General features: G+C 39.7%; 1 protein-coding gene across 2 annotated transcripts; it reads left to right on the forward strand.

Moving 5' to 3' along the window:
- The first annotated feature begins 1,534 nt into the window (after nt 1-1,534).
- Nucleotides 1,535-15,540, forward strand: churc1 (churchill domain containing 1). 2 transcript variants are annotated; one of them, XM_055640783.1, is made up of 5 exons: nt 1,535-1,765; nt 3,742-3,849; nt 7,342-7,477; nt 8,861-8,931; nt 13,292-15,540. In XM_055640783.1, exons 2-5 carry the CDS (start codon nt 3,778-3,780, stop codon nt 13,382-13,384), a joined length of 372 nt encoding a protein of 123 aa, XP_055496758.1. In that variant the 5' UTR covers nt 1,535-1,765; nt 3,742-3,777; the 3' UTR covers nt 13,385-15,540. The 2 variants fall into 2 exon arrangements, with proteins under 2 accessions (XP_055496758.1, XP_055496759.1); XM_055640784.1 differs by lacking the exon at nt 3,742-3,849 and having other exon boundaries at nt 1,549-1,765.
- Nucleotides 15,541-16,215: the final 675 nt, after the last annotated feature.

Below are 16,215 nucleotides of genomic sequence, written 5' to 3' on the forward strand. Positions count from 1 at the left end.
GAATTGTCATAGAGTCTTACATCGTGAAAACAGGCACTTCTGCACAACTTGCCCACGCCAGCCAACATGCCCCATCTACACCAGTCCCACCTGCCTGTGTTTGGCCCCTATAGGGGGGTTGCACGAGAGGTCACTGGGTCAGAGGGCTCGACGCACAGAGCCGCTAAATCCAACTGGAGGACATCCGTCACTTCCGGTATATGTTATTAATACAAGAAACGCGTACTTTCCTACCTGTTAAAAACTGCCAAAATGTTGAATTTTTGCGCTGAAAAAAATTGTGGGAGTCGGGGTAAGTGTGCGAGACATGTACCTAACTTCAGAATTCCAAAAGTGAAGCGAAATGAAGGTATAGAGAAGCGAGAACTGAAGGGACAACAGCAGCTAAAGTGCTTGATAAACATTGAAAATATTGGGAATTGTCACGTTTGTTCACTGCATTTCATCCACAGTAAGGCATTATTTGTGTTTTTTCTTGATTCCTTTGGTATCTAAAAAACCTCAGAAGTGATAAATCTGGCTGTAAATCTTTCTTCAGATGCGTTTTCATTTTGTATGTAAAAACCCACGGGAACCATGGGCGATTAAAAAAATTACAGCCAGATTTATCACCTGAAACTTTTTAGATGCCAAAGGAATCAAGAAAATACACAAATAATGCTTTACTGTTGATGAAATGCAGTGAGCAAACGGCCAATAATTGCAAAGCACTCTGGCTGTTGTTGTCCCTTCAGCTTTCGCTTCTATCGACCATCATTTCTCCTCACTTTTGGAATTCTGAAGTAGACTAAATGTCTCACACGCTTATCCCGATTTCCATAATTATTTACAGCGCAAAAAGTGACAATTTCAGCGGGTTTTAACGGGCCCGCTACGCTGGAAACAATGGTAAATGCCTACCTGCAGTACATCGCGTGTACTCCATTTAGAGTAGCGTAGCAACAGTACGGGTCATGGGTCGTGACCCGACTGCCGTGAAACCTCCCTATACCTCTAAACCTGTCCAAATCATGTACCTGTACTTTCAATATCTCTCGGTTCCCTCTTCCCTGACTCTCAGTCTGAAGATGAGTCTCGATCCGAAATGTCACCTATTCCTTTTCTCCAGAGATGTTGCTTGACCCGCTGAGTTATTCCAGCTTTTTGTATCTAAGTTAATTGTTTCTTAAACGTTGCGATAGTACCTGCCTCAACTACCTCCTCTGGGTGCTTTTTCCATACATCCACAACCCATTTGTATGGAAAAAGTTACTCCCCAGGCTCCTATCAAATCTTTTGCCTTAAACGTCTGTCCTCTGGTTCTTGTTTCCCCTACTCAGTAGGCTACTGAGCAAGAGCATCAATGCACCTCCCCGATCTATTCCTCTGATGATTTAAAACACTGGAAGCGAGATACTCATAGATTATATTTTACACGAGTAGGAAGGATGCTGGCTTACACCGAGGATGCTGGAGTGGCTCCAGCTAAGTTCCTCCAGCATTTTGTGTGTCTATATTGTAAAGGAGGGCGGCTGCTGCTGCAAGGGGGCGATGTCTCTGGGTGGATGTGGATGTAGTTTCCTACCTCAGGGGATGCAAGGCCCGCCAGGCCCTGGCTTGTTGTGTGCAAACTGCGGCCGTCAGCTGCAGGCCCGGCCCGGCCCACTCGGACTGAGCTCATCAGCCGGAGACCGTTGCCCCGGAGACGGAAGCGCCGGCTCTGCTGAGGCGGCCGAAAGTTTGGGCGATGTGCGTGGGCTGCGTTCAGAGGGAGTACCCCGACCGGGTGAGAGAGGGGGAGCCCGGGACCGGGACCGGGACCGGCCTGGGGGGTGGGGTTGTGGGTGATGCCGCTCTCCACAGCTGCGCCAGTAGGTAGGCTCTGGGCTGTGAGTAGGGATCGGGCCCTGTGGTGCTGGTGATCACAGCAACGAGGTGCAAAGAGCAAGACAACTGGTTGCGTTTTTTACAGGTGGATGGGGCTGCAGCCATGGAGTGAAACAGGCTCTAACAGCTCCACTCAAGATTGCAAGAAATTGTAGGGAATTGCAGCTGAGATCTCACAATCCAAGTGAGACAAGGCTACCAGCATAATCAAGGACAAGTTGAACCTTAGCTGCTGCATCTTCTCTCCTCTCTCATCAGACATAAGGTAGAGAAGACTGGAGTCTTCCACCTCCAGATTCAGGGACATACTTTCATCCCAGCTATTATTAGGCAACTGAATCAACCTACCAATAACTAGAGATCAGTCCTGAGCTACTATCTACTTCAATGGAGACCTTCAGACTTTCTTGGATTGGACTTTATCTTGCACAAAATTTCCTTTATCATGTATCTGTGGATGGCTCAATTGCTAGTGTATTGTTTTTCCATTGACTGGTTATCACACAACAAATGCTTTTCTCTGTATCATGGTACACATGGCAATAAACTGAACTAAACCTTCAGCCGAGCTCGTCCATGCCAACCATGATGCCCCATCCAAGCTAGTCCCATTTGCCTGTGTTAGCCCATCTCTATAATACTAACACTCTTCATCTTGTTTGTGGCTGTGTGTGTGTGTGTCAATATCTGGTTAATTCTTCTTTTCTTCCAAACGCTAGGCCACAACCTTCCCATTTTCACACATTCAACTCACATTTTTCCTGTCGAGGCGAAAAACATCATCCCGTCGCATTCCCACCTATATTACCGAAGATTTTAGTCGTTTACGGCCTGTGTCGGGCCTGGGGCAGGGAATGAGAGTGAGGAGGATGAGGGAAATGAGGAGGAGGGAGATGGAGTGGGATGGTAGAGGGAGATGGGAGGGGGGGGGGGGGGGAGGGTGTGGAGGAGGGAAATGTGGAGGGGTGGGGGGGAGGGAGATACCCTTCCCTATCTACCCTCACTCCCCCCCCTCTCTACCCCCTCCCGCTCTACTCCCCTTCCTCTCCCTCCCTCAACCCTCCCTCTCTATATCCTCCCTCCCCCCCACTCAACCCCCCTCCATCTCCCTCTATCCCCCTCCCTCTCGACCCCCCTCCCCTTCCCTCCTATGCCCCGTCCTTCTCAGAGTTTCTATGTGCTCCTTGTGTGTGGACTTAAGGATTTCAATCCCATCTCAAATGTTTCTTCTTGCTCTGAGTGATTAAAGACCAGGGATTCCCAGGGGTGGCAATTTTTTAAGGAGACTTTGAGCGCATTATTGAATCTTAACCCGTCTGCATTGTAATTATTTACAGTGATAACATTTGGAATGTAATATCTGTTTTGGAAGTCTGATATCGGGTATGTTAATGACCTGGCCTGCCCAATGGAGATCAGTTAATCTTTTATCAGAGCATCATTGCTAGGGATATTGCTGTAGTGAGAACATTTGGTTGTTTCACAAATCCTTTGTGGGATGGAGAATTTTGAGCAGAAAGTATTGGTGGTATCCAGTGCCTTGACATACTTGCAGTGGTTAGACCAAGTCTCAGAAGTACATAGATTGACTGGGTCACTGTTAATATGTACCTGGATTTGTTTCAGACGGTGACATGAGCTACAATCATGAACTTGTATACTTCTAAGTATAGAAGTTCTGATAAAACTTATAAGTTCTATTTGTGACAGAGGCATGTGTAAAATGGTGCACATGGTACAGTCACATGGCTTCTTATGTTTGACAGTGTGAAGTGGAAATCCAATCTCATGGTGCATTTATAATGGTCCTAAATACCAGTGAGGTTTGGTTCTGTAGTTGTCAGTTCTCATGAGAAATATGTGTCTTTGCTACAGGTTGTTTAGCCACGTGGGTCATCACAGTCCAGCCTGATGTTCGACTCTATTTGCAACAGACTACTGTTTCAAGCAGTGGTTGGTTGCAGGAAGCCAGGCTACCATAAGGTATTTTGGTGCTAATAATACCACTGCTCCTATCTGGGCGGGCATTAATCACATTGCCATAAACTAGGAGCTAGAGATTGGGATCATATTTGGTTTCTGACTTTTTAGTTAGCTCAGATTAGTTTTAAATTAAGTACCTCTGAAGGTGCTCTGAAGTAACATTGCACATTCATATTTTAAATGCAAAAATGGGTGAGGACATTAAATAAGTCTTTGTTAAATAAGTAATTATGAGAATTTTTCCATAGTGTGTGGGAAAGAACTAATAATTTTGCTTGGGTAATTTACACCCCAGCGGTATGAACTTCTCTAACTTCAAGTAGCCCTTGCTTTCCCTCTCTCTCAATCCCCTCCTCCTTCCCAGTTCTCCGACCAGCCTTTGTACCACCCTTTTCCCTTATTCTCAAATGGATGGGAAACATCAACCCATTCATTCTCTCCAGAGATGCTGTCTGTTCCCCCTGAGTTACTCCAGCATCTTGTGGGTATATATTTTTTCCATCTGGGAGATCTGCATTGTTGGCCCATGGAATAAGATGAAAGTGTATTGCACCAAATTACCTAAAATGCCTATTTGAGAATTTCAGCATCATGTGGGTTATGGCATAAAACTGCCCTTGATTCATAATAAATTATTAATCTCACTCAGCAAATCAAAAGGCTGGAAAGTGGGTGGCATAGTGGTGCAGCTCGTAGATCCAGACCTCGGGTGCTGTCTGTGCACGTTTGCACGTTCATCCTGTGACCACGTGGGTTTCTTTCACATCCCAAAGGGGTGTGGGTTTGAGGGTTAATTGGCCTCTGTAAAATTCCCTCTAATGTCTTGGAAGTAGATGCAATCGTGGGATAATATAGAACTAGTGTGAATGGGTGATCAGTGGATTTGGTGGGCCTGTTTTCATGTAATGAAAAATTAAGGGGACTTGTAAATATGCAGTAGACTTATTGTCTGGGCATTTTTGGGGAACTATTTGAATTGATCTTTGGAGCATTGGTTCTCATACAAAGTTTGATAATTTGAAAAATCATGTTTATTTTTCCAACCATGAATATTTAACGAGCATGAAACAAGATGTGTTGAAGATAACCCAAGTATTTGTTGAAATAGTGGTTGTGGCTATTATGTTTTAAAGATAACTTGCAAAATGAAAGAATGTTTTGATTACCCTTTCTGCTACCAGAATCACTGATAATTGCTTCTTATTTGAGCCATGTGGTTGTCTTTCATTTTGAGAAAGTATGTGCCATAAGCTTGTAGCTGGCAGGGACATGATGATAATATCACCTAGATTGTTTATTGACGAATCCTAACTTTTTGGATGTTGTGTTTTGTGAGGCAATTGAGTTTATGATCTGTTTGGGAGAAGGTCTGACATATTCCCTGTTAGGGACAGTGGAAGAAGATTGATTTCTCAGATGCTAGCTGTCTAGTAGGCACTGCTGCAGGTGCACAGAATCCCAAGGATGCAGCGGTAGAGCTGCTGCCTCATGCCAGAATGCCGGGATTGATCCTGACCACGGGTGCTGCCTGTGCGGAGTTTGTACATTCTTCATGTTCCCTAGTGGGTTTTCTCCATGAGCTCTGGTTTCCTCCCACGTTCCTAAGACATGCAGGTTTGTAGGTTAATTATCTTCTGGAAATTTCCCCTTTTGTGTAGGATGCAAATTTGAGATGACATGGGATCAATGATTGGCACAGATTCCATGCTATATCTCTAAACTAAACTAAACGAGAAGGATGAGTTACAGGCTTCAGAATGGAAAAGAACATGCCTGCTTAAAATGGGAAACATGACATCAATGGTAAATGATAGCAGTCCGTGTTTGAATCATTCTTGTAATTTGCAGTGACGTCTGAACTATCTGTTTGTGTCACATAATCGGACCAAGATATTAAGTTACTTGGTGTTTAAACTTTCTTCTGGAAAGTAATTCCCCCAACAGTGAGGTAAATTTACTTTTAGCTGTGCAGCCATCAATAATAAAGTAAAAGTGCTGTGTGTGCTTAGAATTTGATACCACACGTGCGGATGGAATTGTCACGGTAATGGCAAGTGGCAAATTGGAAACAGTTACATATCAAATAATGGAGACACAAGTAAGTGCAAATGCTGGAATCTAGAACAAAATAATCTTATGTCAAAGCCTAAAGGCCATTTTGAGTGAATTCACAAACCAAGGCAGATCAAAAATGACAGTAGAAACCCATTTTTTTATTAGACACCTGATGAATCATTTGACAGCTGCAGATGGAGAAAATTGGAAAGTAACAGATTTCAAATGAGAAACACAGGTGAAGCACCTCCACACAAATCAATAAATTGCGGATTATACTCTTTGCCAATCCATCCTTTCCCTACAAAAATGTACCATGTGCTTGTCAGCGAATAGGAAAGCTTTATGGATAGTCTGGATAAAGGGCAAGTGGAATTCATTCCAGAAAATATCAGGTTAAGCATTTGAGTAGGTACAATGAAACCAGGAGGTATGCAATAAATAGTGTGGAAGATGAAAGTTATGTTCTCAAATTCGTAACTAAAGCAGGAGAATTGATATGCTGAAAAAGGCATGTGGAAGTCTCTTCATTATTAGCTGAGGCACAGAATATAAGGTCAGGGTCTCGACCCGGAACGTCACCCATTTCTTCTCTCCAGAGATGCTGCCTGTCCAGTTGAGTTACTTCAGCTTTTTGTGTCCAAGGGCAGACATGTTGTGGTGCAATTCCCATAGCCACCGCTGAGGCCCACTTTGCAGGCCGGTTTCTTGGTCCACCGGTGGACTAGGTGGGCTGTTCCGGTACCGTTCAACTCAGATGGCAGGCACACCCACCCTACATTACCGCAGTTTAGGCAAATCTCGGATTGGCGGTGCGACCTGGTGGTCCTGCTGGGAAAGTGGCACTTTGGCCATTGCTCCAACCCTCATCGGCACCTCTGAAGGCAACTCATCGACTGGTGCTTGGGCTTGGACAAGTTTCACTGAAAATTTCCTTTACATTTAATACTTGTTTTCTTTAAGTTTCCAGCAGCCATGGTGCTTTAGAGACTCGGGAGGGGTATAATTATTGGGTCAGAGGTGCATTGTTGTCTCATTATTAAGTGACCTCTGTTGGTCCTGCAAAATAGATAATCCAGCAAGGCTCTGGAACCAAGGGTGAGAAATTGGTGGTGGACCTGGACTTGTAACCATGACCAATGTGTTTGTAATAGAGTTTCTCCTCCACAACCTAAATCCTTGCTGTGTCTGATTTGTTACTCTGTCTCTTGTGCTGCTAGAAGGTTCTTGTAGTTTGTCGAGAAAATTAGAGAGCAGGCCACTTTTACCTCCCTCTTGGTTTACCTTCTTGTAGCTGGTCGTGGAATGGTCTGACAGTGCCCTGAATGAGATCTGAAATGGAGAGTTGTGGATGTAGCAAATCTATTTATTATAATACTACAATATTGTTGATAAAATGTTATTGTGTAAACTCACTTAATTTTCTTTCCACAATAGGGTAACACATGCTTAGAGAATGGCTCCTATCTACTGAATTATGTTGGATGTGCTGAGTGCAGCAAAAGAGACTTTGTACTGATAACTAATCGAACCCAGAACGACGATGACGGAGAAGAAATTGTTACATATGACCGTAAGTTTCTGGCTGTGAAATCCAACTTGGGTCTTCAAGCGTTGAAAAAGATTGTATTTCAAAATCTGAAATTTGTCAATGCATAGTTTTGGAACACCAATATTAAAGAGCACAATTCTTATGCAACAAAAGGACAACAGATTTTTCTTAAACAACTGTGCAATATGTGAAGTAAGGTTAACATGTGGGGAAAAATGTTTGGCATTTTTCTATTAATTGCAAAGTTTAGAATCCAGTGTATTTTTGCTAAATATATACAATAAGAATGTACGTTGGAACAGAGTGTGCTGCTTGCATGAGAATTGCTCAAATAAATTACCCAGTACATCACACACTTGTATTCCATACATAAAGCTTCAAATAAATTGCTGAACAATACACCACCTCCTTTCCCTTTTAAACAATAGTTTACCTTGCAGTTCTCGATGTTAAGGCTAAACAGTATTAATGTAAAATATAGATAAAATAAATCAAATGGATGACTGTATTCATCATCGCACAAATCTTCAAAGAGGATGTTGCAGCAACTTAGTCTGCGTTTCCAGTTCCATCACAGACAAACATAAATAATCCGAAAAGTCTCTTCATGTTTATTTCTATTTATTTATTTCTTATTTATTCATGAATAGAATTCGCTGTTTGAATTTATTTTCATATATTTTCATAAAAACAATTAGTTTTCATTATTACAAGAGAATTTCAGATTGATGAATACGAGATAAACAAGAGTTTACTGTAATAAGGGCATTGTAAATATTTGCATGGACTTACATTATGTAGTTTATGGATCCAGAGCACTGAAATTACAGAAAATAAAGGAATATTGATGTATTTGATCAAAATTCCAGTTGTTTGAATTCATATAGTAAACTGCTTTAAACTCTTGTTGAAATAACATTCGTGTCCTATTATAATTATAAACACCCAAGAATTGACAGTATGACATAAAACATTAATTTTCTTGCAGATTTCTTTTTACTTCTTAAAGAGACACGGGAGGGTAAAATTATTGATCATGATATTGCGAGATGTGGTAACATTATTTTCCTGTAATTATTTTTATCACACAGTAAACATCCATTGTGCAATGGCCATTAACTGTTTTAAACAGGCCACAGGCATGATCTTTACTGACTGAGAGTGCTCAATATGTGATCGCCTTGGGTACACGAAAAACATAAATAAAACCGTAAATGTGGTGTTCTCGGCAAGTGGTATGAAAAGTATGCAGAGTAGTTCCAATGCCCTAATTTGGTCCTTGGGTTTCAAACAATTCCCTTTTGAAAGACAAATAGTCTCTCATTATGTACCATATTCGACTGCATATAAAATTGTAGAATCATCTGCATCTTTCTCCAATGAGTGTTCTATCATTTCTTCCAGATATATGTCAGAACTGTAATCATGTAATAGCAAGACATGAGTACACATTCACTGTTGTTGACGACTACCAGGTAAGGTCTTGTCTTTTTTAAACCTTGAAAATCACAAGATAATTTATTTTTGTAGTATTATATCTAGTACTATTGTTTCATTTGCATAGAATGTGATAGGTCATGGCAGTCTGTTTTAGTGAAAGGAGAAAATTAAAGAACCATGAGATATTTTCAGGCAGACAAGTTAAAGGAGAATCGTCAAAGATTATTTGTCTATTAAGAGCAAAAAAGAAAGAATTGGTTACTTCCGGATCAGTGTGCTAATCTGTGTGTGGAGCCAAAGAAATCTTGAATGAATGCTTTGGTCGTATTTAAGATGGAGGAACGACTGGAAACTAGTGTCCAAGGAAGGGAGCACTGATATCCTGGAGTATATCATCATTACAATGAAGGCGGTTGCAGGTCTTGAAATGCATAAATGTTATAAATCCCTGCCGACTCACCAGGTGCACCCTAAGATGCTATGGGAAACAACGGAGGAGATTACTGTGACCTTGGCATTATTCTTGATGAGCTACAAGTGATGTACTGGAATTTCGGAGGATAGTTACTATTGTGCTTTTAATGAAGATGGGGAGCAGGGATAAGCTAAGGAACTACAGGTTGATGGAGTCTTGCATTAGTGGTGGGACATTTATTGGAAGGTATTCAGAGGGACAGAATGTTTTTACATTTGGAGAGGCAAGGACTGATTAGGGAGAGTCAGCCTGGCTTTATGAGTATGAAATGGTGTCTCAAATATGATTAAAATTTTTGAAGTGGTAACAAAGTGGATTGACAAGAACAGGGCAATAGATGTTGCCTACATGGACCTTGGCAAGGCCTTTGACAAGTTCCAACATGGTCGGATGGTCTGAAAAGTTGCATTTGGGATCCTGGGTCAACCAGCAGATTAGCTACGAAATTGGCTGGGTGACATTGGAGGGTTGTTTCTCACCTTAGAGGCTTGTCTTCAGTGTGCACTGGTTGCTCTGTTCATTGTCATGTATATTTGGATGAGAATGTAGGAGGAATGATTATGAGTTTACAGGCAGTCCACCAAAGAAGATTGTCGAAGGTTACAACAACTGGTTATTGCAACTGGGAAATTGGACAAGGGAATGGGAAATTATATTTATCTTGGACAAGTATGAAATGATGCATTTTGGAAAGTTTAATCAAGCCAGGATATATATACACAGTGAATGGCAGGGTCCTGGGGAATGGTGTGGTACAGAGAGATCAAGTACATAGTTACGTGAAAGTGGCAACAAAGAAGATAGTGTGAGGAGGATATATGGCATGCTTGTTTTATCTGCCAACATATTAAGTATAAGAGTTAGGCCATCATGTCATAGCGGTACAAATCATGATTAGGCTGCACTTGGAGTATCGTCTGCAGTTCTGTTGTAGGAAGGATGTGTTTAAGCTGGAGCAGGTGCAGAAAAGATTCACGAGGATGTTCTTGGTTTGAATAGACTGGATCTGTTTTCCCTGGAGTGAATTGTCCGAAGGTGACACACTAGAGGTATATGATATTATGAGAGACATAGATAAAGCAAACAGAGAGTAGAGGGTTAACGTGAGACAGAGAGGAGGTTCTAAGAGGATCTGAGGGGCGATTTTACACAGAAAGTGTAGTTGATATCTGGAATGCGCTGCCAGAGCAGGTGGTGGAGGCAGACCAGTGAAGATGCTTCTGGACCGGCACTTGAACTAGGATGGCTAAAAGGGATGTGGAATTAATGCAGGCACATGAGATTAGTATGGATAGGCAGCTTGGACCATAGTCGGCATAGTCTATTTCCATAGTCAGCATCGGCACGATGGTCAAAGGGCCTGTTCCTATGGAAACACTAGAAAACTGCAGATGCTGGAATCTTGAGCAAAAAAGTGCCAGAAGGACTCAGCGGGTTAGGAAGCACCTGTGAAGAGAATGGACAGGCAACATTTTGGCATGGGCCTTCTTTAATATGGGCATATTTATTTATCTGCTGTACAACTCCAAGAAATCTGGCAGTGTTAGGGAATCAAGCAAAATTGAAATATTTTGCAGTTCTTAGTATTTTGTACATTGACTTTAAATTACTGGTTTAAATCAGTTGCCTCTTAACCAATGTTGATGTATGCCAGTATTCTTTATATAAATGAACAATAATAATCAAATTCTGGAAAACGCTCCCGATGTCTTTAATAAGTCGAATAAATGCTATAAAAATGATCTTTTTACCACAAATCCTATATTTATTTCAATCAATTCCAATTTATCTTCCAAAAAAGATTTTCAAAAAACTAGACTCAGACATTACAAATTTTACATGAGATTATAAATCTCACAGAATACAAAGAGCACACCTTAGTAAACCAAAAGAGATGGGTGGTCTTGCGCTCCCTAACTTTATGTACTATAATTGGGCAGTAAATATTAAAAATATGATTCACCTGCTGGACAACTCTGCCCAGCAGGTGGACTGGAATGTAATGGAAAGAGAGGACTGCTCTCCGTGTAATACAGGAGCGACTCCTCTCACCAATGAATCTGAATAACAAAAATTATAATAAAAATCCAATGATACATAGCACAATTAGAACTTGGAAACAAATAAAACAAAATCTAAAATTAAGAAATCTATCTCTTTTAATACCAATAGTCAATAACCCGTTGTTTAAACCTTCAATTATAGATAAGTCATTTACACAATGGGAAAGAATGGGAATCAAAATGCTCGGAGACTTGTATGAATTAGGAAAATTATTATAATTTCAACAATTACAACTGAAATATAATTTGAAAAATAATCAATATTTTAAATATCTTCAAATCCGTGACTATCTGAAAAAATACACAAAAGACTATCATAACATGCCCCCAGACTTATTGGATGAAGCCATGAAGACAAAGGCTGAATCAGCAAATCTAATATCATACTTATACAACATTATTCTAAATATAGAAATACCTATAACCGATGGTATTAGAAGAGACTGGGAACAAGAACTAGCTATAAAAATTTCAAAAGAGAGCTGGGATAAACACTTACTATATGTGCATAAATGCTCGATCAACGTACGACATACTCTAATTCAATATAAAACATTACACAGACTATATTATTCAAAAACTAAAATAAATAAACTTTTCCCCAATGGCTCACCCATTTGTGATAAATGTCAGTCACAAGAAGCTACCATAGCGCACTCTTTTGTTTTTTTGTATTAAAATCCAAAAATTCTGGAACTAAATATTTGAAATCTTCACAAAATTAATTAAAATAAAACTTGTACCAAAAGCAGAATGGATCATTTTTGGAATATCGGAAGGTAACCCCGAATTAAACGTGTTTCAAAAGAACTTACTTAATTATGGGCTAATAATGGGAAAAAAGCTTAAATTTTGGAAAAATACTCCAATACCAACAATAAAAATGTGGATTTCAAACATGTTCGAAACACTACACATGGAAGAGATGAGACTCCTCCTAGCAGGCAAAGCAGACCACTTCCAAAAGATGTGGTCTGCATTTATGGAACTATTACAAGCATAAGGTGCAATAGTAATTTAAAATATAAATGGTACCAGAATCTGGTAACGGGGGATATAAAATAAATTAAAAAAAAACACGGTTGGTATATCCATTTTTGCGGAGTTTTGTGTTACAATAGAGCGATTGTTTTTCCTTTTTTTTTTTTTTCTTTCTAGGGTCTTATTTCCTTTCTTTACTTCCTTCTCTAACTTCTTCCCTAAGGGGCTTTCTTTTCCCAACACTTTCCTGCACCTTCACGATTCTTGCTCACTTTCCTTACTTCTTTTATGTCTACCTTTTATAAAGCTCGAAAAACGAAGTGGTACAACAAATGTAATAAGATATATGTGATGTGTATTACTGTAATTTACTGTACTTCTAATTAAAAAAATATTTAAAAAAAAAAGAACAATAATTGATTTATCTCGTGACAGCAATTGGTAGATCTTCTCTTGAACAATATCTGTCAAAAACATTCCAGAAAATGGACCATACCATTTGTGGGTATCAATTTGTGACTCAGACACTTAAGATCAATGTACTCTAAGTTTTTTTTACATAATGGAAAATAAGGTGATCAGAGGCACATGTAAAACTTGGATAGAATTGTTGAAGTAGATGCCATGGAACATTTTACACATGTTGCATTGTTTTAGGATCATCCAACCATTCTTTATCTATATTGTTATAACTTGTCTCCCAAATTAGCCTCTCCTGTTGCCTAATGATTGTTGATTGTTAATGATTCTCTGACCATGTGTGCTTCAAATTGACTTTTGGCAAAGTAACTGCTTTCACACTGAACCGATTGCTGTATCTTATTTGCAGTGTTGGTGTTGGTTGAAGTATTAAGCCTTGTCCCCTTTTTCCTCCAGGAATACACCATGTTGTGTATGTTGTGTGGAAAAGCAGAAGACTCTATCAGTGTCTTGCCAGATGATCCACGACAAATGGCTCCTCTCTTCTGAAATCTCTATTTCTGCACACTTTGGGGAAAATATTTGGGTTAGGTGAGAAGCAGCAAGTTGGAGAAATGAATGATAAACTAAAATAGAAACCTTTTCTAAACCTGTGACTAAAGAATGTTCCATAAATAAATCTATGTCATCCTTTCCAATTTTTTGTTTGCATTTATTGTTGCATATTTAACAGTGTTAACATGTATTTCTACTTTATTTTAAACTGCTGTCTTTTCTGTCTAATGTATAACTTGCATGATTTTCACTACAACCAACTCAATGCATTTTTGGAAAGGAGAAAAGCAGTGCTCTGCTCTTAATTCATTTTACAGGGAATATATCCAAACTAATTTGTATTCAATTTATAAATATTTTTGACCTCCTCAGAGGATGAATATCTTGTTTTTGGAATTGGCTTCCTTGAGTCCACAGGTCAATTTTTTCTTTTTCCTTGGGAATTGGGTGAGCTGAGGTACAAATCACAGAGATCCAGAACATTTAGAAATGTAGGAACAAGGAACTACAGATTATTGTTTACAAGAGAAGACACAGAGTGCTGGAATAACTCATCAGGTCAGGTAACATCTCAGGAGAACACAGATAGGTGAAGTTTAGGGTCGGGACCCTTCTTCAGACTACTTTGATAGCTGACGTTTCGGGTCGGGACCTTTCTTCAGACTGGTTGGTAGACGACGTTTTGGGTTGGAACCCTTCTTCAGACTTATTGTAGGCCCAGAATATTTAGTAGCTATCAGGAGATAGAATTCAGTGTAAAACCAATGGGTTTCTATTACATCTTATTTTTTTAAATCAATTTATTTGTGGGATATGGAAGTTGCCAGCATCGTCGACATCTGTTGTTCACCCCAGTTCCCCAGATGGATGAGGCAGTTAAGAGTCAATTGAACAGGTGGGTCTGAAGTTGAGCATTGGCCAGCTGTCTAAGCATGAAAGATTTTCTTCTCTGAAGAATATGAGTGACCCAGGTTTGTTTTTAGGATAATCTGGTAAATATAATTATTAATGATAATCTGGTAAACAAGCACTTTGAAATTTGAGAGATAATAATGCAGTTTGTTACATTTTGCTCTAATCTGTCGTGTAATTCCAGTAAAACAGTTGTGTTTAGATTTAGATTTTAGGGCAATTTCCCTATCCTTTGAAGCTGAATTGACAATTGTTTCAAAGTGAACTAAAAATATTTGTCATCTGTAAATGAGAATGTGGAAGTTGGAGAGGAAAATAATTGCATTTGTGGCTGCTTGAACAAAAAATATTGGATAATTTTAATATGTGTTCAGTCTTTCAGCAGGAAATTAAGTTTGCACCGCAAAGATCACCTGATGATGTGTCTTGGGCTGTCAACTGCTGGGAATTGTGTTCCATTTAGCTAGCTAATGAAATACTGTCTCTCAGAGCTGCAGCGGTAGGCATTTTCTGTTTGTTATTCGAGTGAGCAAATTGCATTTTTATACTCTGATGGAGGATGATTTTGATTCACTCTGAATCATGAAATTTGTTCTCCTTTTGCAGAAACTTATAATAATTGCTAAAATGAAACTAGCATATGATTCACTATGTGGTAATCCAATGCAATATTGCTTTAAATTAGAATCATGAGCATTTAATTAAAGCAATCTTAAAACATTTTAAAAATGATTCACAATGTGGCCTTTCTAGGTCCTTATTGTACCAAGAAATTTCCAAGATTTTCAGATGTATCTCATTGCAGCAACAGTTGATACAAACGACACCTAAATAGTTTTTAATACAGACCAGACATTGACTGTGCATGTCCTGCTTATTGCTTGTCTCTGTTACCTGCGAGAGAACACATGCAAGTAAGTATACCATAAAATAAATTGAAGTGGTATTTGCTTGCATTAGTCAATCTCAGTTTGATTGCTGTGCAGATTAAACATTTGCAACCTAGTTTCAAATGATTAATGATCTGGGTTGCAGTTGGAAGGAAGTCCATTCCTAAGATAATTGTGGCTCATCGCTGACATCATTCTGCAGTGTACCATTGACATTTATTTGTTACCTAACGATTCATAGCTTTTCTAATACTTTGATGTAACGTGCTATATTATATTTGTCATTATATTGGAAAAAAAATTCTTTAGCATTGCAGTTTAAAACAAATAAAAAACCCTGTTATTTCAGTACTGTACGGCTTTAATTTTTTGATGCAGCATGTCCATTGCTATTAAGGCAAATACTTATTCCCAATCCTAACTTGCTTTTGAGATAGTGTCAAATCTACAACTGAAGTAGCTGCTAATCTGCAGTGTTGTTAGGAAATACCAGGATTTTACCCAGCATCAATGAGGAAACAATAAAATGTTTCTCAATCAGAATGGGCCTTGAGTTGCAAATGCATCTGCCACCATTGTCACTAAGTGATTGTAGTCATGGGTTTGTGAGGTGATGTCGAGCAGGCGTTTGGGAGCCACTTATTACAGTAGCCTTTTCTCCCTCAGCAAGTGTACAGTTTAGCTTAGAGCTACAGTACAGAAACAGGCCCTTCAGCTCACCGAATTTGCACCCACCGGCAATCCCTGCACATCAACACTATTTTACACACGCATTAGGGACAATTTAACATTTTACACTTATACCAGCCAATTAACCTACAAACCTGTCTTTGGAGTGTGGGAGGAAACCGAAGATCTTGGCGAAAATCCATGCGGTCACGGGAAGAACGTACAAACTCTGTACGGACAGCACCCGTAGTCGGAATCGATATCGGGTCTCAGGTGCTGTAAGGCAGCAACTCCACCGTTGTGCCACTGTGCCGCCCAAACAGCAGCATTAGTAAATGGAACAAACATTTGGAG

The sequence above is a fragment of the Leucoraja erinacea genome, chromosome 9 (assembly GCF_028641065.1).
Source record: "Leucoraja erinacea ecotype New England chromosome 9, Leri_hhj_1, whole genome shotgun sequence".
NCBI lineage: Eukaryota > Metazoa > Chordata > Chondrichthyes > Rajiformes > Rajidae > Leucoraja > Leucoraja erinaceus.

What these genes read in the sequence shown, in the direction of transcription:
- churc1 (XM_055640783.1), top strand. Translation starts at nt 3,778, where the DNA reads ATGTTCGACTCTATTTGCAACAGACTACTGTTTCAAGCAGTGGTTGGT. An exon ending in GGAAGCCAGGCTACCATAAG is followed by an intron (nt 3,850 to 7,341) that starts GTATTTTGGTGC and finishes TTTCCACAATAG; the next exon opens with GGTAACACATGCTTAGAGAA. An exon ending in AGAAATTGTTACATATGACC is followed by an intron (nt 7,478 to 8,860) that starts GTAAGTTTCTGG and finishes CATTTCTTCCAG; the next exon opens with ATATATGTCAGAACTGTAAT.